The sequence below is a fragment of the Suricata suricatta genome, chromosome 9 (genome assembly GCF_006229205.1).
Source record: "Suricata suricatta isolate VVHF042 chromosome 9, meerkat_22Aug2017_6uvM2_HiC, whole genome shotgun sequence".
NCBI lineage: Eukaryota > Metazoa > Chordata > Mammalia > Carnivora > Herpestidae > Suricata > Suricata suricatta.
Window position 1 is genome coordinate 71,701,838 of NC_043708.1, and position 27,655 is coordinate 71,729,492.

Genomic DNA, 27,655 nt, shown 5'->3' on the forward strand with positions numbered 1-27,655 from the left:
AATGTAATTGTATGTGTTGTGCCAGTTTTAAAATAACTACACCTGTTTGGTGTTTTTTTTTATATAAAAATTAAGATTATTAAATGCAATTTTAGCTTTTAGTTTCTTTTTATTAATAGATACTCTATTCTGGATAACAACACCGTATATTGTTTTAAATTACCATTTGAAATAATTCTTTTATAAGACTATGTAGTCAGTATGATATATAGTTTATTCTATTTTTGTTTTAGAAATTTTTTAAAAACCACATTCTCAACACTAAATATTAAAAATTAAATTGAGTTTAGTGATCTAAGAACTCTAAAGATTATTCATCAGTGTAGTGGTATTCAGCAAATAGTGTACTAAAATTCTATTTTTCAGTTGGTCATTTGATGAATTGAGTTTTGGAGAGCTGGTTTTTGACAAATGTTTTCTTGTTAGAATAAGAAAGCAATCATTAATTCTTTTGTTCGGTAGGCAGTGGGTAACAGGGTAAATAGCTGGCCATGTTGGAATATGTGTTTGTTTATTTATTTGGAATATGTGTTTTAAGAATTACGAGGTATAGGGAAACTAGGACTTTTCCTATGTTCCCATATTTCCCTTTTGTGTGTGTTCATGTTAACTATTGCTCAGCAATTCAGTCTGGATAGTATTTCTCTGTCTCATTTTACATTTGGTTTGAGAGAGAAGGAGACATAATGCTAGCTGGGAAAGGGCAGAGAGAGAATCCCATGCAGGCTCTATGCCCAGTGCAGAGCCAAAATCAAGAGTTGGACACTTACCTCAATGAGCAACCCCTGATTCCCCTGCGTAGTATTTCTTAGCCAGTTTTTATTCATCTTTACAGCTGTTCCTATTTGTAATGGCAATGAAAATTTGAGGGCACCATACTCCATATTCATGATTGCTTTATGTTTTAGATCTCTGAGGTCACTCAGTCATTCCTAATATATGCTCTGAATAGTGAATTTATTTTAGTGGCAGCCGAGAGTAGAAGGTACCAAAGACAAACCTAATGTGTTATTTATAATTAACTTTTTGTTACAGAACAGAGGAAAAAGGAATGAAACCACTAAATCTTAAAAAAAATTCATGAGCCCTTTTTACCTAAGGAAAGATGAGATACAGTTTTAATCCTTTGTTGATTTATATACTATGTACACATTTTCAAACTAGTTTAAGATCTACATTACCCTACCCAGAGTTGTCATTAAAGTTTTTGTCTTTGTTTTTGGCTTTTTCAGATATTAATCTGGCTGCAGAGCCAAAAGTGAACCGAGGAAAAGCAGGTGTGAAACGATCTGCAGCGGAGATGTACGGGTCAGTACCAGAACACCCTTCTCCGTCCCCTCTACTCAGGTCCGGAACTTTATTATTTATAACTGCATTGTGTCCATCAGTGGGCATCTTCTCTATCTGTTTTCTGGATGGGAGGAGGGTTAACTGTAGTGTGTTTTATCTGTGTAAACGTGATGCTTTATTTATCTTATATTAGTATACCTCCTTTTTGCCCATTTCCCAGAGAATTATTAGAATTCCCTGAGATTTTTACTTACTAAAGAGCAGTTTGATATTGTTAACATAAAATGAAAACCTTCAAAAAGAGTTATTTAGTTTAAGAAGCTGGGAAATAAGAAAGGGAAGGAGGGTAGCATAACAATGTTTGGTTTATTGTTGTATTTTTCAGTGCTCTTATATTAGCTATTATGTTATATGTTGAAATTGTAGCATATTTTTGCCTAAATTTGCAAATTGGCTGCTGCATGTCCAGTCGCCTCTATAATAATTTGAATTTTAGTGATTTGTTTGAATGATTGGATATTATTCCATGCTAATCTCTTGATTTATTTGTTATGATTGGTTTTGCATGGTTTTTGTTTTTGTTTTTCCCATCTGCTATTGTGAATTTACATCAACAGCTCCAAATTAATCCTTTTTGGTATTTATTTTTCAGCTCCTCTTTTGACTTGGACTATGACTTTCAACGAGATTATTATGACAGGTATGTTAAAGGTGTTTTGTTTTGTCTCTTCTGATAAAAAGCTATTTATGTAAGAATCATTTTATTTTTCAATTTTGTAAAAAACATTCCCTTTTGTAGTAATGAACAACAAACAGGTTGCCAGAGCCTGCCCTCCCTCCTCAAATAAACAAAATGAAAAATACCTTCTTCCAAATTGTCAGAGGGAGAAAAGGGTAGTATTTTTGTTAGTTTCAAAGAAATCAGTTTATATATGCATTGTCTGGGCCTATGGGGACATGTCCAATGTTTTAGTTGAATTTGTATGCCAGATAGAGAAGGATTCATTGGAGTGCTAAATGATGAAGTAGAACTTAATTAGCATTTCCATATTCTCTTCATTATTTCCCTATCACATTTTTGCCATTTGGCTTTGCTTTATAGGGGATTACAGCAAAACTAGGTTTTAAAAAAAGATCCCTAAGTCTCCCTTGAGCAAACCAAGTAATTCAAAATAGGATACAGTGAGCATACACAAATGAATTAACAGTATGCACTCTGGGCTCCTGTGTTGGCTCAGTCAGTTGAGCATTTGACTCTCAGTCCCGAGCAGGCCATGATCTTATGGTTCGTGCGATCGAGCCCCGTGTGAGGCTCTTTGCTGGCTGCTTAAACTTGGGGGGGGGGGGGATTTTTCCCCCTTGAACATTTAAAAAATTTGCCTTAGGAGGTATAAGATGTTGAAGACTTGTAGGTTGGGGATAGTGGTGACACCTTTCTAATAGACTAGGAGGTTGGTATAATGGTTGGGGTGTGTATGTGTGGGTAGGTGCATGTCTTCAGAAACGCATCAGTATTTGTTGGAGCATCCTCAGAAAATGGCAGAATCCGTGGATCCATGTAGGTTATGGAATGATTTATTTTGACCCGATATAGGAATTAGTTCTTGAGGAATGACATAACTCATAAAAGATGTTAGTATATTTGCATTGTGATAGTTTAGTTTTATGAACACTAAAAAAAATACTAGGTTTATTTGGTTTCCTGTTTTTTTTAATTATGCATCATATGGAAATATATGATGTATGCTCATACTTTGGGCTGATCTAGTATAAATTTCTCTTGGGTCTTTAATTTAAACATCTTAGGATTTCAGTATTCCAATGACTAGTATAATGTTACTAATATATGAGAATATCAGTTAACTCCTTTATGGCTCTGGGAATAAAAGTAATAACTTTCTTGATTTGGGAATGTTTCACAGACAAAAAAACTTTTGAACTGAGTTGAGTCATGCCAAGGGAATTGAGTACAGGAGTCAAGTCAGTCAACACTGAGTAATGACTTGAGCGTGTACGTTTTTTGTGTATGAGAAATATATGGGCTATGGTAGGCTAGTCATTAATAAGAATGGAAAAATAGTTCGGACCTATGTTGGTAAGGTGTTTGAATACCGTATTTGGATTGTGTGATTTGAGTATTCTTCATACATCATCAATATGGCTATTTCATAGGTCCTTAGAGATTTGTTCAGGTTTTTATGTCTATGTTTGAACACATGTTTTGAAAACCACGATGATGGCAGTTGAGAGATCTGAGCATTTCTTTGCTACTGAAAATGTGATCGTTGGTTGGGTGACTTGAATGCATCAGAGAGCTAGAAGTATCTGCCCTTTACTCTCAAAAAAAAAAACAATAATAATAATAAATAAATACTCATGCCCGCCTGTACCTGTAGGGATTCTTACACATATGGTCTAGATAAATTCTTGAATGTTGGTATTTTTTGTTGTTGTTGTTGTTGTTTTTAATGCTTCTCAAGAGACTCTGATGTCAAAGGTTTGAGAATTATTGATAAGAAAGGACAAGGAAGTAGTTACTTCTGATTCTTACCATATTTCTTTGTTCATGGATCTCTTTAGAAAAATTCTAATCCATTTATTTATACATTCTAATACATTTATTTATATTACATATAAACATGTATATTATGTATAAATACATATGTGTATATACAATACAAATTCCTGGGCTCTGGCACAAAAAACTCCTGTTTTAAATTTAGCCCATAGAGAATTTTAACATGTGCAATCATAACTTCTTCATGAGAAAAGTCCTCTAAGGTTTTAGTCCTAGTTGTCTTGGTGAGGCAGCAAAACATTGACTGTTTCTATCATGCCACTGTAAGTAAGTTTGGAAAAGAGTTCTTTGAGTGCAGAATTTTGAATGAGTTCATTTTAAAAAAGAGCTATAAACAACAAGGAATAGTACAGAAATTTAATGTTTGCAGAAATAACCTTCAAATTTCTTGCCACTGCTCTTTGATCCTAAAAATTAGTGGCAATGCCACTACTGGACTCTTTAGTTTTTCAAGAAGCAAGAGAATACCTTTAATTACTCTGGGTATTGCTGGGTATTAATAGTGAAATGTAAGATGTTCTTCTGTTCTAATCTCAGCCAGTGGAAAAAGACTTTTGATGACTGGAGCAGCCAGGTAGTAGCTGGTAAAAGAACTGATTCAAATATAATACTGAGGTGTATAATGAGAAAACACACTTTAAGTGAAGCATAGGAAAACTAGTCAGGAAAACTGCACTAGAATATTGTACCGAGGGGGCACCTGGGTGGCTCAGTTGGATATTTGACTTTGGCTCAGGTCATGATCTCACAGTCCAAGGGTTCAAGCCCCACATGGGGCTCGGTGCTGGCAGCTTGGGGCTCGGAGCCTGCTTTGTTTCTGTGTGTGTCTCTCTCTCTTCTCACTGAGAAGTAATTCTGAAGATACTTAATCACAAGGTTAAGACTTGTATTAATTGTCAGAGTAACATAGTGGTCCTAAATCAACTATATTGGATTCTTTATAAAGCAGGATGGGCTTTTGATGCTGGCTCTGAGATGAGGTGAAAGCTAGATCTTCCTATACAAAAGGTTAAATCAGTGTTTATTTAATCCTTTTAGTCATACCTTTAAGAACATAAGATTCACACGAGTATTGCAAGACATAAAATTGGCGTTGCTTAATTATCTAGCTTTCTGGGATCTTGAGTTCTACTAATTTTTATGGTAGAGAGGCAGCTGATACGGAGCCAGTGAAAGAACAATTGAAGAATCCAAAGACTGGACATTTAGCAAAGAAGTGTTTGACTAAAGTCCTGTGTAATCTCAACTTTATCATCCTTAATATGGAAATAATAATGCTTATTAATAGAGTTGCTATGAAGACTAATGGAAACATGAAAGACAAGAAATTGGATTATAAATGTGATGACTCCCAAATACCATAACTATTTACAACCAGTGAAGAATTCCCAGTCTTTAGAGCATGAGGATTAATTCCTGTGTATTAATATCTTCACATTTCTTACATGCAAAGTTGCTGTAAATTACACTTCTGGATTATCAGAATGAAGGGAATTGTGGATACCCCTCCAATCCTCGTCCCCAGAAAACTAACATCTCTAGCATATTCCAGTTTTCTTTAGGTGTGACGACAGTCTTCCCAACTTTAATGCATACTGAAATGCTTAGTATTTTTTTCTAGACATCTTTTTAATGGTTATTTCAATTTTTTCTTTTAAATCTTATCCTGGAACATTTCCAGTCAGATAGCTATAAAAAAAGAATAGTGTACCAGTAAAACATAAAGATTGGTTTTATAAACATAACCACAATACCATTTATACTTAAAATAATATTTCTTAATCTCATCAGTTTTTTGTGCAGACTTTATTTTGTGGGTTATGCTTTGTGTTTAGTATGTTTCAGTGCCACCTGTATATTCTGTGAATTGGTGGATAGATTTTCAGGTAATAGGTTATTAACAATATTTTGTTAGAAGTAGAGTGATTTGGTTTGTTTTGTTTTGAGAGCCCTCACCTACAGGCTGTGTTGTATTTTTGTTTGGGGATGCATGATCAAGACCCAAAGATTATAAATACTCTTTATCTTTAAAGCTGGAGGGCAGTCAAACTTTAAAACCTAAACCAAGTCACTTATATTTTAGTATTTTGTCTGCTGAAGGAGACAACAGGATCAAATTCTATAGCCTTAAATGCTATCACCTGCACTGCAGTAATAACTGATTTGATTTGGGGTGTGGGTGGAAAATGAAACTCAGTTAACTTGTCCTCATTAAAGCTTACTGTAGTGTGAAAGAATTCTTGGTACATGTTTTTGCTGTTGGCATAACAGGAACACTCAAACGTATTTAATATTTTAGCATTTTTACAGTGATCAGATTTTGCTTTTTTTTTTTGAGAGAGAGAGAGAGCAATAGCACAAGTGGGAGAGAACAAGAGTTGGGCACTTTACTGAATGAGCCACTCAGGTGCCCCCAGATTTTTCATCATTAAGATGAAATGATTATTATTAGCTTTTCCCCCCCACAAGTTACCTTTTTCATTAGGTCTGAGTTTGGTAGGTAGGTCTGTCTTTTGTTCAAGTATCTCTACACCCAATGTGGGTCTCGAATTCCCAATCCCAGGATCATGAGTCCTGTGCTCTTCTAACTTAACCAGCCAGGAGCCTTGTTTTTCAATTTCTTAAAATTTATTTCTGATTTTAAGTGTTTACATTTGTGCCACAAATATTTAGCCTTTTCTTAGGTATAAAATGATATCTTTTTTTTAATTCTGAAATTCTTTATTTTTATCAGTTGCTTTTCCTTCCCTTGCAAAGACACTGATAAAATTCTGGAATTCCATAGTGGTAATGGTTGCACAAGTTTGTGGGGGGCATTCTATTGTTATGTGAATCACATATTAATTTAAACTAACCATTACTCAGTTACGGACAGCCAAGTAATTATTTCTAGGTCATTTCTTCTGTAGAATCTTGAGAGCACAAATACAGCAATAAGGGTTTACTAGCTTTGACAGTAGGTTATAGTATAAGTCATGACATAATAAACAACCTAGTAAGCAAAAGGTATGGTTCAAAAAGACCCTGATTTTTGTTCAGTGATCTTTGAGGGCTTCATAATAAGTAACTTACCACACGTTATATATGGACCATGAATAATAATGTAAAGAGTGTATGATGGACTGGCCTATACACTTAAGTGAGTATGCCACTGCACCATGAATAGAGGAATGGAGTATATCAACTCACAAATACAACACATGTATGACAGTATGTTACCCAATGAAGAAATTATTGTAGCAAGCACTGTGTTATACAATGAAGACAGTGATGTGGAATTAATACTGGCTGCTGTGTGTCCTGCATTTGTATAGGATTGTATAATAGAAAGATGAGTTGTGTTTCCCTTTGTGGTGCTCTGAGCTCTCTCCAGATTTAAAGATCCTCCGGTAGTTTCACAAGTGCTATATTTGAACATGCCTTTGATACTAAGTAGGTTTTGAGGCAGATAGAGTAAGGGTACAGCTCTAATAAAGGTACAGAGTGGTAAATACCCCTGGTTGTATTTGGAGAAGCAGCCAGATATAATTGGAAAGAGTGCTGGTTGTAAAAGTCTTTGTATGGTCTATTAGGGAATTGTGTCCTGCAGATAGAGATGCCTTAGAAACTGCTTCATGAAAAGAAGAGATATTTGGAGGGGGAAAAAAGATGTATTAAGTAGTTAACATTGTAAACATTGGAGTGGAGAAGGAGGTACAGGAATTTCTGAGGTAAACTGATCTTGGTATAAGTTTTTGAGTTGAAGTTATGAGAGTAAGTGTTTTGTAGGGAGAAAAATGATGTGTATTGGACATCTTTACCTTTCATGACTACGATTATACCATTAAGGGTTACATGAAAGGGAGGTTGGAGGGTTTGAGTTGTTTGAATTTTGGGAAACAATTTTGTTAATACTTCTCTCAGAGCTCTTTTCCAGGAAGGTAACCTCTTAGAAAAGTAGTTGAGGTGAAGTACAGATGTTATGGGAGTCTCCTTTGAAACACAAGAAAGGTGAAAGTGGCTAACCATCATATTAAACTAATATTTAAGGCCTTATTCTAAGCATACAAAGTTTTAGGTTTTGGTTAGTAAGTTAAAGAAATAGTTACTACAGGGGCACCTGGGTGGCTCAGTAGGTTTAGGGGGCCAACTTTGGCTTCGGTCGTTATCTCCTGGTCTGGGGTTTTAACTCTGCATTGGGCTCTGTGCTGACAGCTCAGACTGGAGCTTGCTTCAAATTCTGTGCCTCCATCCCTTCCTGTACCTCCTTTGCTGGCGCTCTCTCTCAAAAATAAACTTTAAAATTTTTAAAAAGAAAGAAATACTGACTACAGATCGTAGGACACCGTCCACCCTTCATGTTCTTGGGATTAGTGACACTATCATCCTCCCTCTCTCCCTTTTTCCATTCTTCTATTCCTGAGTAACGCTATGCCTGAAGACACATGAAATATTTAGGTTTTAAAGAACTGATTTAGACCATCTGCTTGGAAAGACATGATTCAGAAATAAGAGGGTTCTTAGCTACTTAGCTTAGAAAAGCTAAGGGACACAAAAAGAACCCTTGTATTGGTTTTATCTTTTGTATAAGAACTTGATCATGTTACAGTGCCATGAGGATTTTAGTTAAGGACATGGATTAGTACAAGTATACTTTTCAACACAAATCTGGTATTACTGACTTAAAATTTTGACAGTATATTCTTTATTTTACTTAGCTTTCATTTTGGTCTGTTTGGTCTGTTTATTGTGTCCTGAACTCTTGCTAAGTAGGTGGGAGGTTTTGTTTGTTTTGTTGGTTTTTTTTTTTGTAACAGGGAAGCATTGGAGACTTGGTCAGAAATTCTGCTATATGGCTCTGAATTAAGTGGTGTTCTGGTTATGACCTCTAATCCAAAATTAGCCACTGCTGTTTTAGGATTCTACTTCAAGATCCGTTCTTAATACAGGTAGATTTTGTCACGCTCCTTGACATTAATTCTTTTCTTTGGAGCTTCATTGAGACAGATGTATAATATATAATTTCATAAAATTCATTTTCAGTTGTACTGTTCAATTTAGTATACTTGGACTTGTGCAGTCATGACCACAATCTAATTTTAGAACATTCCATCTCCCCAAAAATAAACATCTTATTGTTATCAGTCATCTCTGTGCTTTTATCCCTAGGTCTGCCAACTACTAATCCATTTTCTATTTAAAGATTTGCCTATTCTGGACACTTCATATCAATAGGTTCATAAGATATTTGTCTTTCATGACTGGTTATTTGCATAACCATTTGTTAGTACATCGTTCCTTTTATTCCAGTGAATGGATGGTACCACATTTGGTTTACCCCTTCATCAGTGTTATTTAACTATAGTAGTACAAGTTTAAATAATGTTATCCCGTTGTGGTTTTGATTTGCATTTTCTTAAAAACTAAGGACATTGAGGGCGCCTGGCTGGCTTGATGGAAAGAGCACACAACTCTTGATCTGGTTGTGAGTCCACGCCCCACATTACAGATAGTGATTACTAAAAAAAATGATGTTGAGTATTCATGTGCTTATTGGATATGTTTATTTTTAGAAAAAATATTCAGATGCTTTGCTCACTTTTATATTGGGTTTTCTTATTGAGTTGTAAGGCTTCCTATATTATACATGTAAATCTTGATACAATATCCAATATTTACATTTTTGATATTTTAGTTTTTTATAGTTTCACGATTCTGCTTTGTGATCACAAGAGATATGTTAACTGTCATTTTATACCAAGAACCTTTAGCTAGTTGATTTTATATATAGGCAGTAGAAGCAACAAACTAGAATGGTGTTATCCAATAGAACTTTATGTGTTGATGTAAATATTCTGTATCTGCATGTTTAGCATGGTAGACATTAGTTATATATGTCTGTTTTGCACTTGAAATGTGGCTAATGTGACTAGAAACTGAAATTTTAATTTAAATAGCTATATGTGGCTAATGACTACTCAGTTGGACAATGCAGCACTACTCTATAGTGCTGCAGAATTACTGGTTAAATGAATTTTTTTTAAGTGTTTATTTTGAGAGAGAGGGAGAGAGAATCCCAAGCAGGCCCTGTGCTGTCAGTGTGGAGCCCAACACAGGGCTTGATCTTACATATAGTGAGATCATGACCTGAGTTGAAATCAAGTCACTAAGTGGCCCACAAATGAATTTTGAGCAGTGTTTCAGTAGGAGAATAGGCAAGACGTTAGAGAACCCAGACTAATTTTGGAATAAATCTGCAAGGAATAATCCAAAGAGTATCCAAGAAATCAGTCCTTTTTCAGAGAAAGAAAGATAACCTTTGATACATAGGATAAGATTATATTTTAATCTCCTTAACTGTAATCCAAGGAATAAGAAACAAAAGTCCACTAAATATAGTTTTGACTTATTTAGGCAGATCAACTTTTTCCCCCAGGACCTTCATTACTTTACAATAATAAATGTGTTACTATTATGAGATTGATGGAGTTTAAGAAGGGAAATAGGTTAATATGGCACAAAAAATATATAATTGCAAGAGAAATTTACCAGGGGAGAATTTTTGTGTTAATTCCTTAACAGCAGGTATGACCTGAAAGTCTCATCACATCCATTATAGGCACAAGATGTGATTTTTATTTTGTGGTAAATTATTAAATATACTTTTGTCTAGTTTTCTTAAAGGAAAATTCTGAATAATCTTTATAAAACTGGAGGGAAAGCAGATTAGTGCTCCTGGCTTTCCAGCTATAAAGATAGGTTTGGTTTGTTACATGTTAATAGTGTGAATGGTGACAGATTCTTTTCCTAGAGGCTAGTTTAGGAAAGGCATTGTGTTCACCAGGGGTGCTTTGGCGGAAAATAAATGGTCTCAGACAAGATGGCTGAACACATAAAAGTATGTTAAGGCATCTTTAGCTTTTATGAAATGAGATGAGAAGGCATTGGAGAGAGTTGAACTGAGGCCTGAGAGGATCTTACTTGTATTTTAACAGGATTAGTCTGATTTGTAGATAAGTGGCTGATGAAATTATACAGACATGCAGTCATTTGGGAAAGGGCGGTGGCGGTGGCTGTGGGGGAGGGGGTAAGCCATGGAAATAGTGAGAAGTAGTTGGCTTTTGAAGTTAATACAGACAGATTTGCTTACACATCACTGTGAAGGCTAAGAGAGGAATCAGATGGTACCAAAGTTTTGGCCTGCACAGCTAGGGACTTGGAATTTGCAGAAATAATGATAGAACAACATAGGAGAAGCTCGGTTGAGGAGTGACTGTCACAGATTGGCCGTGGACATGTTTATTATTGAGAGATGGTAAATAGGAAGTTGTTTATGCAGAGACTATTAGTTGTCTGCTTGTAGGTCACAAAACTACAATACTGGGTGAGTGGAGACAGAGATCACTAGAGCACTGCAACTATTAAAAACTGGGGAGGAACGCCTGGGTGGCTCAGTCAGTTGAGCGTCTGGCTTCGGCTCAGGTCATGATCTCACCGTTCATGGGTTCTAGCCCTGCACCGGGCTCTGCTGACAGCTCAGAGCCTGGAGCCTGCTTCAGATTCTGTGTCTCCCTCTCTCTCTGACCCTCGCCTGCTCACACTGTCTCTCTCTCTCTCTGTCAAAAATAAATAAAACATTAAGAAAGGAAAAACTGGGGAGATGAGGAATGAGTACAAGTGATTGAGAAATGCCATAAAAGAAGGCTTGACAAAAACCAGAAGCATGAAGTATCCAAGCTGTATGATTATGTATTAAGAGTAGATGGATGAACTACAAATGTTAAGTAATAGAAGATTGAGAAATGTGGGGACCATTGGTGTCTTTACATGGCTAGGTTTGAATAATGGTGGGGGCAGAAACTTTACAAAGAAATTAAAAGAATGGAAAGATAGAAATTGGAGACTGCAATAGGATACCTTTTTACATATAGCAAAATTTACTCTTTCAGTGTATAATTTTAATATACTTAGTATATTCAAGGTACAGTATTTACCAGGATAATCAAGATGTAGTTCATGCTTCTCACAAATTCAGCAAGAAACTCTTTAAGTGACATTTGGGGGAGTATATGTGTTAACATTATGACAAATTACTAATGCTATAATTTTTGGGAAATAGTGTCAACTAAAGATCATCACCTGACTGTAAAGCTTCATAAGCAGAAGCAAAGACAGATTAAAAGTTTTTTTCCTAACATAGGCTTGGATCAGTACTGTTTCTGGAAGGATTGATCAAGGCAACCTACGTTTTGCCCAGATTATTTTTCCTTTAGAAAGTTTTGAGGTGACTTTTCCAATTGTCTTTCCTGGAATCCTCTAGTTTTGTGTTAACATAGCTTTGCAAATGAATCCATCAAGACAAATCACTAATTTTAAGATGCAGCTTTTTATTTTTTTAAATATATAAAATTGGATGCATCCTAAAAGGAGTATGTTAATTTTTCCCCTCTCTTGGAGAGTTGCAAATCAGAGAAGCAATTTTTAATCAAGTGTTCTTTCAATTTGTAAAGACAGTCATAAGTATTAAACCAGTTCTTTCTGACAGAAGATTATAGAACCAGTGGTTCATTGACAACTTTGGTTCTACATATAGCAGGGCTGTTAATGCCTTCTCTTTGTAAGCAGGAATGCATGTGGTGTTCTCAACCTTGATCATTGTTCTAAAGTTTGAGAGAGAGCACGCACCTGTGTGAGCAGGGGAAGGATAGAAAGCAGAAAGAGAATTCCCAAGCAGGCTTCTGTCATTGTGGAGCCCGATTGGAGATTGATCCCTCGGGGCTTGATCCCAGGACTAGGAGATCATGACCTGAGCCAAAATCAAGAGTCAGATGCTTGGGCCTCGTGGGTGGCTCAGTTGGTTAAGTGACTGACTTCAGCTCAGTTCATGATCTCACAGTTTGTGGGTTCGAGCCCCACATCGGGCTCTGTGCTGACAGCTTAGAGCCTGGAGCCTATTTCAGATTGTGTGTGTGTGTGTCTCTCTCTCTGCCTCTCCCCCACTAGGGCTCGGACTCTCTCTCAAAAATAAACAAACATTTAAAAAGTTTAAAAGAAAAAAAGTCAGACGCTTGACCCACTCACTTCGACACCCAGGCACCCCTCTTCTTTAAAATTTAAGTTTGGGTGCCACTATATATTAAATTATCCTGTGCAGCATATTGGTTTGTCCTTCAGTCCCTTTTTCATTAATTAGCAGGGCTTGCTGTTTTTCCACTGTCCTACAAATCTGTATCCTTAATGGACCATTAGATAAAGGCAACATGAAAAGTTAATGAATACAAAGTACAGCTATGCAAATTTATATTGGTAATCAGCACTTTAAACATAAGTTGCATTGGCAAAACAACTTTAACATTTGCATTCACTTCAGTTAAGCTCCCAGGAAGACTCACTAAGGCAGCATATTTGTGGAAAAACTACTTGCAACTAAGGTTTAGAAATAGTCTAGTCTCTTCCTGGGGCTCCTGGGTGGCTGAGTTGGGTACACATCTGACTCTTGATTTCAGCTCAGGTAATGTTCTGACAATTTGTGAGTTCAAGCCTCGCATCAGGGTCTACACTGACAGTGCAGAGTCTGCTTGGGATATTCTCTCTCTTTCAAAACAAATGTAGAAATTTTTAAAATATATTTTCTTACTTTAGAAATAAAACAAATTATAAAAATTTAGCTAGTTTATCTATTTTTAAGCACAAAACAGCATTCTGAAAAAATGAAAGCAGGTTTTTTGGGATCTGTTTTTGTATGACATAGTTTCCTATATACATTTTTAATGTAAACCTGAATTAAACATGTTATAGAGACATTTTTAAGCTCCCCCTTTCTTACATAAATAAAGCAAAGTTTGTGGCCTATTCATGTATTTATTAAGTCTTAATTTTTGTATTTATTAAGTTTGTGTATTCTTCAGAGAGGAGAACCCCAAGCAGGATTCACACTGTTGGCACAGGGCTTGAGCCCATAAACTGTTGAGATGATGACCTGAGCCAAAGTCAGATGGTTAACCAACTGAGCCATCCAGGTGCCCCGTCAGTAGAGATTTAAAGAATTATATACCATTAAGATTCCATTAGGATGAATGTAAAATATTTTTTTAAATTTAAATTCTTATTGGTTAACATATAATATAATAATGGTTTCAGGAGTAGAATCTAGGAATTCATTACATATAACACCTAGTGCTCATAACCAAGGCCCTCAATACTCATCACTTATTTAGCTTACCCTCCCTCCCCCGGCCTCCATCAACCATTTTGTTCTCTATTGTTACAAAGTCTCATGGTTTGTGTCGCATCCCCCTGCCCCTTTTTTTCCTTTTCCACGTGTTTCCTAAATTTCACATGAGTGAAATCATATGGACGGTCTCTATCCATGTCATTGCAAATGGCAAGATTTTTTTTTCTTTCTTCTTTTTTTTTTTAATGTTTCTTTTTTTTGAGAGAGCACATGTGTGGACAAGGTATAGAGAGGAGAAAGAATCCCAGGCAGGCTTCTGGCTGTCATTGCAGAGCCCAGCACGTATCTTAGTTTCATGTTTCCTGAGATCATGACCTGGGCCAAAATGAAGAGTCACTTAACTGAGTGATCACACCAAGGCACCACAAGGTTTCATTCTTTTTGATGGCTGAATAATATTTCAGTGTGTATGTGTACCACATTTTTATCCATTCATCCATCAGTCACTGGACACTTGGGTTCTTTCCATGATTTGGCTATTGTTGATAATGCTGCTATAAATATCAGGGTGCATATACCCCTTCTAATTTGTGTTTTTGTATCCTGTGGATAAATGCCTATTAATCTAATTGCTGGATTGTAAGGTAGTTCTATCTTAACTTTTTGAGGAACCTCCTTACTATTTTCCAGAGTGGCTACACCAGTTTGCATTTCCACCAGCAGTGCAAGAGGGTTCCCCTTTTTGCCATACTCCCCAACATGTTGTTTCCTGTGTAGTTAATATTCACCATTTTGACAGGCATGAGGTGGTGGTACCTCATCCTGTTTTTGATTTGCATTTCCCTCATGCATCTTTTCATGTGAGCATTCTTTTCATGTGTCCAGTAGCCATCTGGATGTATTCGGAGAAGTGTCTGTTCATGTCCTCTGCCATCTCTAAACTGGACCGTTTCTTTTAGGGTGTCCCGTAAAATTTTTGGTTTTTAGTTATGTATATTTACATGTTAAGATGAATTTTATCATTGTAATCATGCATTTTATTTTAAATTTTGCACATTAAAAATGAATTCAACGTTTTTTGTTTTGGTTTTTTTTTTTAATTTTTTTTTTGTTTTATTTATTTTTGATACTGAGAGAGATAGAGCATGAGAGGGGAAGGGGCAGAGAGAGAAGGAGACACAGAACTGGAAGCAGGCTCCAGGCTCTGAGCTGGCTGTCAGCACAGAGCCTGACGGGGGGCTCGAACCCATGAATGTGAGATCTGACCTGAGCCGAAGTCGGAGGCTTAACCGACTGAGCCACCCAGGCGCCCCGAATTCAACGTTTTAAAAGGGGTTGCTCTATACCTACAGTCCTGTGAAAAAATTTTGGTAGTCTTAAAAATAATAGAAAATAGTTATCTAAATCAGTCAAATACGGTTTCATAGAAGCTTTTATAAAAAGTTGGAAACCAATGTGCCTGGATGGCTTAGTCGATTAAGCGTCTGAATTGGGCTCAGGTCATGATCTCACGGTACATGGATTCGAGCCCTGGAAAGGGCTCTGTGTTGACATCTTGGAGCATGCTTCAGATTGTTTCCCTGTCTGCCCTTCCCCCACTTGCGTGCATGCTCTCCACATCTCTCTCTCTCTCAAAAATAAAACATTTAAAAATATCCAGAAATATATTTTCTAATACTCAGAGATACCAATTACTGTTTTAATTTTAAGATTCTGGTATTCATTAGTATCTGTAGGCTTCTTGTGCAAATAACACTGAGCTTCGGTCTATACAAGTCCAAAGATAGAGTACAATTCGAAGTCCTTTTCTACAAAATCATAATGTTGTGTAAGGTGTGTATTCTGAAAGTTTGCCCTGGATAAATTGTTGGGAAAGCTGTAGTTGTAGACTGTCATCGGAGACTACACTGGCAAGAACCAAACTAAGGACAGTTAATAGGTCTTCACTCAGGGCTTTGGTTTCAAAACTTGAAGTGAATTGTTAGTGTGCTAGTTTCTGTCTAGAGTCATGGTGGGTACAGAGTTTGAGGTGTTGCATCTCATGGATTTGTACATCTTTTTCACTGTATTTCTCTAAATTAAAGCATGTTTTAAGATGCCTGGCAACCTCATTCACTGGAGCATACGACACTTGGGGTCATGACTTAGAGCTCCATGTGTGGTGTAGATTGCTTAAAATTAAAAAAAAAAAATTTTTTTTTTTTGAAGAAGTTAGAGAATATTTTCCAGAAATGAGAGGTCATTTTAGATTTGGTCCTGATTTTCTTAAATAGAATGGAAGATTCCTCTTGTTCCTTCCTTAGTGATTTTTAATCTTATTGTGAGTAGGTATATTCACAGAATTTTAGCAATTTCAGAAATGCTTGCACATTCCAAAGGACAGATAGTAGCCTATAAAATCAGTCCTTAGAGGAAAATCAGAGGTAAGCAGGGAGAAACACCATCTTCCAGTCCCATTACAGATAATAAGCAGAAGAAAATACCTCCCCCCTTTTTAAAATGTTCATTTTTTTGAGAGACAGAAAGAGACAATATGAGCATAGGAGGGTCAGAGAGAGAGAAGGAGACACAGAATCCAAAGCAGGCTCCAGGCTCTGAGCTGTCAGCACAGAGCCTGACACAGAGCTTGAACCCACAAACTGTGAGGTCATGACCTGAGCCGAAGACGGACGCTTAACTGACTGAGCCACCCAGGCGCCCCAAGAAAATACCTCCTAACACTTGAATGAAGTTTTCTAATATTTTTGTGGGCCTAAAATATCGGGCATTTACTTTCCAGAATAACCTGTTTCCTATTTGAAAATTAATATACCTAAAATCATTTTTAATCTAAAATTTTAAGACCTTAAAGGTATGGTACATTTAATAAACATATTCAGGAGAATACAGATTTACTAATACATTAATTCTAGTTGTTTTTACATTGGTAGTGATTGAAATGTAAAAGTATTAATTAGGGTTTTTGAGACACAAAGATTACTTTTACATCTAGGCATTTAATAAGCTTGCCTCTCTCAACTTTTATTTATGTATTTATTTAAGATTTTGTTTTTAAGTTATCTCTACATCCAACACGGGCTTGAACTTAACCCCAAGATAAAGAGTCACACGCTAGACTAAGCCAACGAGGCGCCTCTGTAAACTTTTATTTATTTATTTTTTTGTTTATTTATTTTGAGAGAGCAAGAATGAGTAGGAGAGAGGCAGAAAGAGAATCTGAAGCAGGCTTAATGCTCCCAGTACAGAACTGGCTGGACACAAGGCTCCATCTCAACCAGGAGTCCATGACCTGAGCTGAAACCAGCAAAGTCTGACACTTAACCAACTGAGCCACCCAGGCACCTCTGTAAACTTTTAAAGTTTATTTTTGAGAGAGTAGTGAAGAGCATAGAGAGAGAATCCCAGTCCAGAGCCGATTTGCAGGGCTTGAACTCACAAACTGAGATTGTGACCTAAGCCTAAGTCACTTAACTAGGCATTCCTAAAGTTCCATTTTTAATAAATGATTTGTTATGCTTAGGTTTTGCTTAGAGAATTGGGACAGAGTCCTTTGTCTTATCTTTTCAGTTAATTAGCTCATGTGTGGTTTAATTTTTTAATGGTATTTTAATTACCTTTTTATTCTGGCTAGATTTTATACCAACCCTTAATGTCCAGATTAGAGAGCAGTCATAACCCTCTTAGTGTTTTTAGTTCTTTTTCCGTTGGTAACAGTGAAAGTTTCATGAAGACTTTTAATGATTGGGGCTTTATCAATAAGGGTTTTCTTTTGGGGAAAATGGTTACTTAATTTGTAGCTGGTTTTTGAAGCTCTCATGCTCAGCTTTGTAATTCCTATCCCTTTGACCTTGAGGGTTATCATGGTATGTATGGTTTTCTCCTCATGTTTTTACTCATGCGCTTTGAGATTTTTACAAGGAAGATCTACTTCAACTTTTTCCTTAGAGGAATCTTTGTTTTTCAAGAGTTCATTTTTGTTTGAGAAGCAGTTATGTTCCATGGCACTAAAAGCCATTCAGCACTAATAGTTGATATTCTGAAAACCGGAGTGTTTGACTTCAGAACTGTATTTCATGCCTTATTTTCATTATGACGATTTACCTGCGTTGGGTGAAATTATAGGTTTCCAGTGTGGTAAAGTATAAGTTGGATGGCATGGTCATTGGTTTGGAGACTTGTGCCAGTGACAGTGAGTGGGCTGGTTAGGAGGGGTAGGTTAGATTTCTAAGTCCAACAGGATTGGGCCATGAGGTATTTCATGCCCTATGATACGGATTAACTCACCATCGTTTACCGAAACTGCTTTTAAAGTATCATCTTGCACATTAACACTCAGTTAAATTTGTTTACTGAGGGAAAACCTCTGTAGAAGCACTAATACCTCCCTACCTTCTGAATCCCACGTTTTATTTCCTGGAGCTCAAACATAAAAGTGTTCTTAAGGGGCACCTAGGTGGTTCAGTCAGTTGAGCATTCCACTCTTGGTTTTAGATCAGATCACCATCCAGGGTTTGGGACGAAGCTCTGCTTTGACTCCGCACTAAGTGTGGAACTTCCTTAAGATTCTCTCTCTCCCTCTGCCCTTCTCTCACACTCATGTTCTCTCAAATAAAAAGTTTTCTTAAAAAATTTTTTTTTAATGTTTTTTATTTATTTTTGACAGAGAGACAGAGCATGAGAGGGGGAGGGGCAGAGAGGGAAGGAGACACAGAACCAGAAGCAGGCTCCAGGCTCTGAGCTGTCAGCACAGAGCCTGGCGCGGGGCTTGAACCCATGAACGTGAGATCTGACCTGAGCCGAAGTTGGAGGCTTAACCGACTGAGCCACCCAGGTGCCCAAAAGTGTTCTTAATAGAGCTTAAAACAAGAATTATAAGCACTTCAGTAACTTTTAACACATCATTCTTCACTTGGCAAATCAATAAATGCTGTGTTCCAAGGGTGGTCTTGACTAAAAACTGCTTAAGTGAATTCAAATTTAGTTTTGCCCTCACTGTTTGACAATGTACATGAGCTCTTTCTTAATTTAGGGAAATGTTCCTGTCATAGCGACTCCTATGAAAAACTAAAATATGTTGAAATATAATAGAAATGTTTTAGATTAAATTGGGTTGAGAAGAAGAGAATTCTCTGAGAGACCGTATAAAATCACTGTTTACACTACCAGGAGAATTGGAAACTGAGAAATTCGAGAAATTACTAGAGATTTTCTATTGATGAACTATATTAGAGGGAGACATTCACATATGAATTATGTCATTTTAATATATCACATTTGCTCCTTAAGATTTTAGAAGTGAGGCAGAGCAGCACTTAGTGGGTAGTTTTCATTGAAAACTGGGCCTTGAAATTAAGTTAGTTACTAAAAAAAAAAAGGTACAGAACTATAATTACTTGATTTTTTCCCCCCCCTGCTGCTAGGTCTTCTTATGTTGCCATGGTCTCTTGTAAATGACGTGGAATGTAGAGAGTTTTCTAAAACTGATATCCATACAAGAAGCTTTTTGTTTTACTTTGAATTTTATCTTTACAAATTGTAGGGCAATACTTCACAGTGGAAGAAGCAATTGAACAACCGGTGTTTGTATTTGAGAGCTGAATGTATGCTGGGCATTGGATTTAGGCACTAGTGGATAGCAAATAAGACAGACCATATTCTCTATCCTGTAGTAACTATGAGTACATCTTCTGCTTAAATGTTAGAATTGACCCATGGCTTTTTATACACAGCAAACACATTTGAATGGTCCTTTGTTTTTATAGGCCAAAGCTTGGCAGTTTTATGTGGTTCAGTCTATTGTCACTAATTAGTAGTAATGATTTATCTGTATACTTCTGTGGATAATAAAAATCAGGGATTTGGCTAACAGTAAAGAAACCACTGTTGGCCGACTCCAGTAATTGCAATGCCTTCTTGTGAGTACTTTAGTTGGGATTGTTTTTATGTTTGTTTTTATGAGTTTATATATGTTGTGTAATTATGTATTGTAACGTATGAAAAGAGTAAGATCAATATATAGAGTATTCTTATAAAAAGCAATACTTTAGGGGCGCCTGGGTGGCTCAGTCAGTTAAGCATCCAGCTTCGGCTCAGATCATCATCTTGCGGTTCGTGGGTTCAGGCCCTGCATCGGCCTCTATGCTGACAGCTAGCTCAGAGCCTTGAGCCTGTCTTCAGATTCTGTGTCTCCCTCTCTCTGACCCTCCCCTGCTCGTGCTGTCTCTGTCTCTCAAAAATAAATTTTAAAAAATAATTTAAAAAAAGCAATGCTTTATTAATACTGCCCTAGTGCAGAGGAAGTTTTTATGTCCATCCCTTAAGGTAAACCAACTATCATTGGATATGCATGTATATATGTAGCCTCTTCTTGAAGTAGCTGCTGCATTCAAAACAGCAAAGAAGGAACGTTTTGACTGGCCTTTTGAATGAAATTAGCAAGAAGAAACAAATAGACTATATTATTCTTTTGTAAGGTTACTGTTGAATCTTGCTGACTTAATTTTAGTTGTGAAGGAATTCAATTCTGTTTTCCTTTTATCCAATAGGATGTATAGTTACCCAGCACGTGTTCCTCCTCCTCCTCCTATTGCTCGGGCTGTAGTTCCCTCAAAACGCCAGCGTGTGTCAGGAAACACCTCACGCAGAGGCAAAAGTGGCTTCAATTCTAAGAGTGGACAGCGAGGATCTTCTTCCAAGTCTGGAAAGTGTATGTATTATTACAGTTCTGTGATTATGCTATTTTCTTTTGATGAAATAGGGAAATCACATTATCAAAATAATGGAGGAGAGGTAGTGATTAAGGGGCCAATTTAAGCTGCCTTCTCTAAATTACAAGGCCTTGGTAATTTGAAATACTAGACTTCAGGGAGTTAACTAAGCATATATAAATTTATGAAATGTTTAAGTCAGTAAAACAGTACAAAAAACGCTTTCAGATCTAATTGAGGTCTTTAGCAGGCCTAAATATTACTGGTAAGGGAGTAGGCACATTAGATTGAGTCTTTAGGTACCAGCTATAAAAATGAGGGTCCCCATTACTGGGAGAATATGGTCCTGGCTCCATTTCTCCCCAGTGATCTCCTGCTGGCTTCGGCCATATGGTTTAGTTGGGGGTGCATTTGGCAGCTGGTAGCTTTCTGGTACAGTTGTGTCTAATCTAGAGTTTTGTTTATATTAAAGTGAAAGGCGATGACCTTCAGGCCATTAAGAAGGAGTTGACTCAGATAAAGCAAAAAGTGGATTCTCTCCTGGAAAGCCTGGAAAAAATTGAGAAAGAACAGAGCAAACAAGGAGGTAAATGATTTTCCTGCTTGTTGAGTGTAAAGTTGGGTTAGTCACCTAAGATAGTTGAAGTGTATGTCGGAGTAGTGGGATATAAAGTGATTAATTATAACACTTGGGGAGTTTGAATTGGGAAGGGCATTTGTGTGGGAGGATTTAGATTTGTGCTGCAGTTCTATGATCATTAGTGGGGATTGTCTACATCCTGTGGACATTACTTGCCCCTAGACAGACTTGTCCTTCTCATCCCCAGTAGAGATGAAGAATGATAAGTCAGAAGAGGAGCAGAGCAGCAGCTCCCTGAAGAAAGATGAGACTAATGTGAAGATGGAGTCTGAGGGGGGTGCAGATGACTCTGCTGAGGAGGGGGACCTACTGGATGATGATGATAATGAAGATCGGGGGGATGACCAGGTGAAAACCACGGGAAAGGAAAGAAAGAGGTGGTGGAGGGGGGATCAGGGACACATGGAGTGCCTCTAACTCCATCCTATTTGTGTCTGTTTCTCACAGCTGGAGTTGATCAAGGATGATGAAAAAGAGGCTGAGGAAGGAGAGGATGACAGAGACAGCGCCAATGGCGAGGATGACTCTTAAGCACATAGTGGGGTTTAGAAATCTTGTCCCATTATTTCTTTACCTAGGCGCTTGTCTAAGATCAAAATTTTCACCAGATCCTCTCCCCTAGTATCTTCAGCACATGCTCACTGTTCTCCCCATCCTTGTCCTTCCCATGTTCATTAATCCATACTGCCCTGCGCCTAGTCCCGTTTTCACTTCCTTTGACGCTCCTAGTAGTTACGTTAAGTCTTATCCTGTAATTTTTGCTTTTAATTTTGATACCTCTTTATGACTTAACAATAAAAAGGATGTGTGGTTTTTATCAACTGTCTCCAAAATAATCTCTTGTTATGCAGGGAGTGCAGTTATTTCCATTCATACATGAGCTCCGTAGTTGCTTCCCTAACTGCAAAGGCAATCGCTTTAGTTGAGTAGCACCTGAGAGCAGCTTTGAGTTAGAGGTATGTGTTCTACCCCACACGAGAGTGCTTACGTGGGGCTGTTCAACACAAATGTAACAATGTATTTTTGTGAATGAGAGTTGGCATGTCAAATGCATCCTCTAGAAAAATAGTGTAATAGTCTTAAGATTTGTTTTCTAAAGTTGATACTGTGGGTTATTTTTGTGAACAGCCTGATGTTTGGGACCCCTTTTTCTCAAAATAAACAAGTCCTTATTAAACCAGGAATTTGGAGAAAAAAGAACCTGGTTTTTTATTTTTGTAGTTTATAATTGTTTACTTCCAGTTCTTTGTTTCACAGCGGCCTCCACAAAACTCCTAGAATGTACTAGGGTATATTTTTGAGTCATAGTCATTATGCATACCAACATACACTACTCAAATGATGCGTCACTGGGGTTGGTATTGTATTAAGGAGACAAGTTACTTTGATGTTGAGTGGAGATTCTTGGCAGAATGGCTCTTCTTTCCAAATGAAAACATTTGGGAACTACCATCAATGTTTTGTGGGCCAGTTTGCACCCTTTTTGAGGTTTTTGTTGTGTGCTTTATTGTTTTGTCCTTAAATAGATGAGGCTCAAACATGTCCAGGTTTTTGGAAAATTGAAACACCTTGGAGAATGAAACTTTTTTTTCTTCCATATTATCCTTTTGTTATAGTCCCAATTGCTTTCTGGATTGAGTCTGTGACTCACTGTTGCTAAAAATAGGAAAGCTCTTTATTTCTCTTCTATAGTATATAAAAACCATCCAAGGTTACTGAGAACATTTATTTTACTTTAAATTGGTAACCTAAATTTTTGCGCCCCCATCAATATGATTAATTGTAGTGATTTTTAGTCATAATACTAATTAGCACACAAACTTCTAAGGATGGATTTGTTAAACAGCTTCTAGATTTGTGATGCTTACCTAATCCTGAAATGTCCACTGTATGTTTTATGCTTCAGTTTCCAGCAGAGCAGGACAAAATAAACCATGGTTAGTTTGGACCACTATCACTCACACAAACCTTGGATTCCCCCAGAAACGTTGCTGTTGCATAGCACGCAACAAAGGCATTTGTATCCAACCTACTAGGAGCAGAAGTCGTGTCCTATTTATTAGAATTCCATAAATCATTTTATGTAACAGGTGACAAAGCAGAAAAGAAGAAAGAGGCTGAACTATGGACTACCTTTGGACCCTACATCCACAGTACAAAAGTAGCTTTTGTGTGTTAATTTGGTTAAAAATACTTCAACCCACCCTATTTTCTGATCTTAATGTGATTTCGTTTTACACATACTCACTTTCAGCATCTAACTCCCCAACAAGAAAATAAATTGGATCCTTAGAAGAAAGGATCAGGGTTCTAAGATGTTAATAAAACCTGTTTAAGGTTATAATGTTAGCCATCAGTACTTAAAAGGTAACAGACCAGTTAGGCCACGCCTAAAAGCACCTGCTTTTATAATTTTGTGTGAAATCACATATTGAAAGAAACTATTGGAAGCTTAGAGAAATGGTCATAAGCTCTTTGGAAACACATACACAAAGGGTTGATAAAATGCCAAGAGGTCTCTAGTTTATCTTGATGGGGAAGAATCATTTCATACTCCAATATCCTCTTGGAATGAAGAACAATATTGTAGAATTCTATAATCATAGGTGTACTCTTTTAATACTTTGAAATTCAGGCTCTGAGGCCAAAACTATAGGAAAGTAAAGGAAACATGATTGAAATAGCATATAGTTCTACATCTTGTAGTCTCAGTAGAGATATTACAACCTTTAAAAATAAAAAAGGCCCTTTTCTTAACACTGATTCTAACGAAGGTTTATAGACAGTTACGTTACTTAACTTTGGGCCCCAGGAAAAAAAGACTGGAGTAGGTAAGAGTTAGTTTTTTAAAGAGAACAAGCAGGGGGAGGGGGAGAGAGGATCCCAGGCTCCACATCAGGTGTAGGCCCCAGTTTGGGGCTCTGTCTCCTGACTGAAATCAGGAGTGCATGCTTAACTCATTGAACTACCCAGGCTTTGAAACCTATCTGATGCCCCATTTTTAATGGAGAAACTTCTTTGGAGTTGACTGGCTAAGGTAGTTTTCAAGTTTCATCTGAAAACTGCAAGAATTATTAGTACTATTCAGCACTTGTTTTAAAGCCTCGGTTTTACTGGAGGGAAGTAGGCATAACAGGAAAATGTAAATAATAACAATAGGATTATGGTAAATTGGAAACCGGAGAATAAACAAATCAAATGAGTATTAAGAATGTAATGGAAAGAAGGGACAGAAAAATAGGCATTTCAATTTAAGTCCATACAGCAACCAGAAGATAGCAATAAAGGAGTCTACTGGATGACTTAGCGCTATGTTTATTCAAAAGATTAAGTAGCTAGGGGAAGCAAGGCCCATGGGTATGATATTGCAAAGTAAAGAAATGGAACTGAAGAGAGACTATACTTCACAAATAACTGGTGCTTTTAGGTAACCTAGAATGGGGTATGTTGTGGAAGTAGTTAGGAAATAGCTTTGTATTTAACGAGATCCGTTAAAGCTATATTTCGTTCTGAACACAATGCTGACCTGTGACAGCATTGACTGACCACTGATGAATAATGAATATGATTTTTAGGAGAACCAGGAAGCCTCCTCATTGTGACCTGGGAGAATGAAGGATGTAGCCATATAAACTACCTTTTTATTTAATGTGAGGGAATTTCAGTTGCACCAGTGTCAAATGGAGTTTGGGTTTCTGGACCAGAGCTCAGATTACATTGACCAAGAAAATGCAATTCAGTTGAGTTTTCAATGGATTAAGGAACAAAAGTACTGTGATGAGTTGTGCCCAGTTAATAGTAAACAGATATAAAATAGAGCGTGGCCAGGAAGTGAGCTACATATAACGTACAGAGTATGGGCTGTTAAGTAACTCAAGAGAACTTCACTTGCCTTATCAATGTTGTATCTCATAGAGGAAACCGATATTTATACTGTGTTTATTTGACAATTCTGGGGGCATTATGTTGGAGAATATGTAGCATTTGGAAAGATCTTAAGATAAAGTGAAAATCTGGCTAGCTAAACTGTACAGAAAAAGCTAGATTTTTAGATACATACATGACAGATTATAGAATTCCAAAAGTTTAGAGGGGAGGCTAGGAGTGTTTGCAAATTCCATGTTTGGATTTTAATCAAAGTAGTCCTAATAAGGACTAAAAACAACATATGGTTGCATAAGTAACTTTGAAGTTAATCCAAAAACTTAAAGTCCCAATTTTGAAAAGCAGAACCTGTATAGAATGGGAGTTAAAGCCCCATTGGGAGCTACTGTGGGCCTTTCCCCACCACTTACATCAGAACTACAATAGAAGAAGGGATAGGGTAATGAGGTGACTACAAAAAGACAAAGCAGTTAAATGGGAGTAGAAGCCAAGATTTGCTTGTGCAAAATGACTCCTATAGGCCTTTCACAGTTTTGATTAAGATAATTTATCAGTTTAGTGGATCTCAACCTTGGTTGTGCATTAAAATTACCAAGGTAGCTTTTAAAATCCTGATGCCCAGGTGTGCATTCCAGACCAATTAAGTCTCTGAAGTTGGGACTTAAGTGGGTTAAGAGAAGAAGCTATGGTGGCAATGCTTTATTTTAAAAAACAAAAGTGTTGAAAGGGGAGAGTCTACCTGAATTGAAACCTATGGCCAAAGTATAGAGAGCACTGAAAAGGGGGCGTGTCTGGGTAGGGGGAGTTAAAAGGTAAGAAAACCTAGGGCTGGGGGAGAGAGAAATTCTTTGTTCTCTAAGATTATTACCAGAAAACCTATTAAAGTAAGCTCAACTTTAACCACTTACCATTCTTAAGACTACTGTACTGTCCGATAGAACTGTCTATAATTGGATTATTTCATAATGCATTGACAAGATTGTTAGCCCTATGGCTGCCAGCCCCCTGAAATGTAGCCAGTGTGACTAATAGGATTCTAATTTTTACATTATTTTTTATTAGAGAGCATGAGCAGTGGAAGGGCAGAGGGAGAGAGAGCAAGAATCTTAAGGGGCTTGAACCCACAACCCTGGAATCATGACCTGAGCTGTAAAGTCATACTCAACCAGCAGAGCCACCCAGGCACCCCAAATTTTATTCCTAAATTCAAATAGCCACAGGTAGCCTGTGGCCAGCTTATTGGATACTGTAGTGCTAGAGAATACTGAGCAGTTTTTAAACAAGTACAGATAACTTACATGAACAAATGTGAGTTTCCAAGTTTTATGCCCTGAGTTCATTGAAAATCTATTTCTAGGCTCTAGACCCTTCAACATTCGAGCGTATGAGGACATCTATAGCTACGAGTTTAGTCTGCCAACTTCATCTAGTGATGCTTCTCACAAGATAAAATCTTGTCAGTGGGGGCCCAAGGCAGATAGAGGTTTTATGTGTAAGCATGATGCCGGGAATCACATATACCTATATATAATGGGAATATGTATGGAAGTAATTATGTGTTTCAAAGAGTTCAGGTTAAGTGCCTTGTTGAAAGCCCCATAGTTATAAATGGTAGAGCCAACATTTCAACCTGTGATCTAACTTAACCAAGGATTTTGGACCTTAGGATAGGACAGGAAATGGTATCTGAGCTTACATCCTGAATCCCAAAAAACTGATTACTGTTTCCAAAACAGGATAACAGACTCTAGGATCCCAGCACCCTCTTTCTTAAATTAAAAAATATATCCATAAAATTTTTCTCAATTCTGTACACCAAATACTAGGAGGGGTTCATAGACCCAGCAAAACACATCTTAGTGAAAAACACCTGGCTAAGAATCCACCTGTTTTTCTTAGCTTTTCCTGGGTAGCCCCAGAGTCACTATTTTAAGAACTATTTCTTGTATTTCAAGCAACATAAGCCTTCCAAATACCTTGTAAAATCATGTCAGGATAATGCTCTGATTATACAACTTTGACCCTGAATCTTGATGCCTACAAGCTCCATTAGCACCCGACAGTGTCATTGCAAGTATCCTTGGTCCTTTCCCAAAAGAGATGTGAAAGGGGTTCAGTGACAGAGGTTGGTTGACCTGTGCAAACTCATAGCCCACAATAATGTGTTTATAGTGTGAATTTGGGACATAAGTGACCCCCCCCCCCAAAATTTGAGCCTGAGAATCTATCAAGTTTCAAGGACTCAGAACCCCCCCACCCCCTGCCTATTTCCAGCTTGGTTAACAGCTTTGCTAGCTCCCATCCAGACTTTTAAATCTTCCTGTGGATTATAAAGTCTTGGAGACATAGCTTTTTGCCTATTTTGCCCCTCCCCTGAAGGATACTTGCTTTAGAGAGGTATG

The 27,655-nt window shown here is 37.2% G+C and overlaps 1 protein-coding gene across 10 annotated transcripts in view; it reads left to right on the forward strand.

Annotated features, from left to right (window-relative positions):
• The window catches only part of HNRNPC (heterogeneous nuclear ribonucleoprotein C), a 53,964-nt gene extending 31,412 nt beyond the window's left edge, over window positions 1–22,552 (forward strand). For 7 of the 10 annotated variants that reach the window (XM_029952994.1, XM_029952993.1, XM_029952996.1 and 4 more), the window contains 6 exons: window positions 1,233–1,347; window positions 1,943–1,990; window positions 20,567–20,727; window positions 21,201–21,314; window positions 21,556–21,716; window positions 21,816–22,552. In XM_029952994.1, the coding sequence (XP_029808854.1) occupies window positions 1,233–1,347; window positions 1,943–1,990; window positions 20,567–20,727; window positions 21,201–21,314; window positions 21,556–21,716; window positions 21,816–21,899 (683 nt within the window). In that variant the 3' untranslated portion in view covers window positions 21,900–22,552. The remainder of the gene's footprint in view (window positions 1–1,232; window positions 1,348–1,942; window positions 1,991–20,566; window positions 20,728–21,200; window positions 21,315–21,555; window positions 21,717–21,815) is intronic. The other 3 variants (XM_029953000.1, XM_029953002.1, XM_029953001.1) reach the window with 3 other exon arrangements.
• The last annotated feature ends 5,103 nt before the right edge of the window (window positions 22,553–27,655 follow it).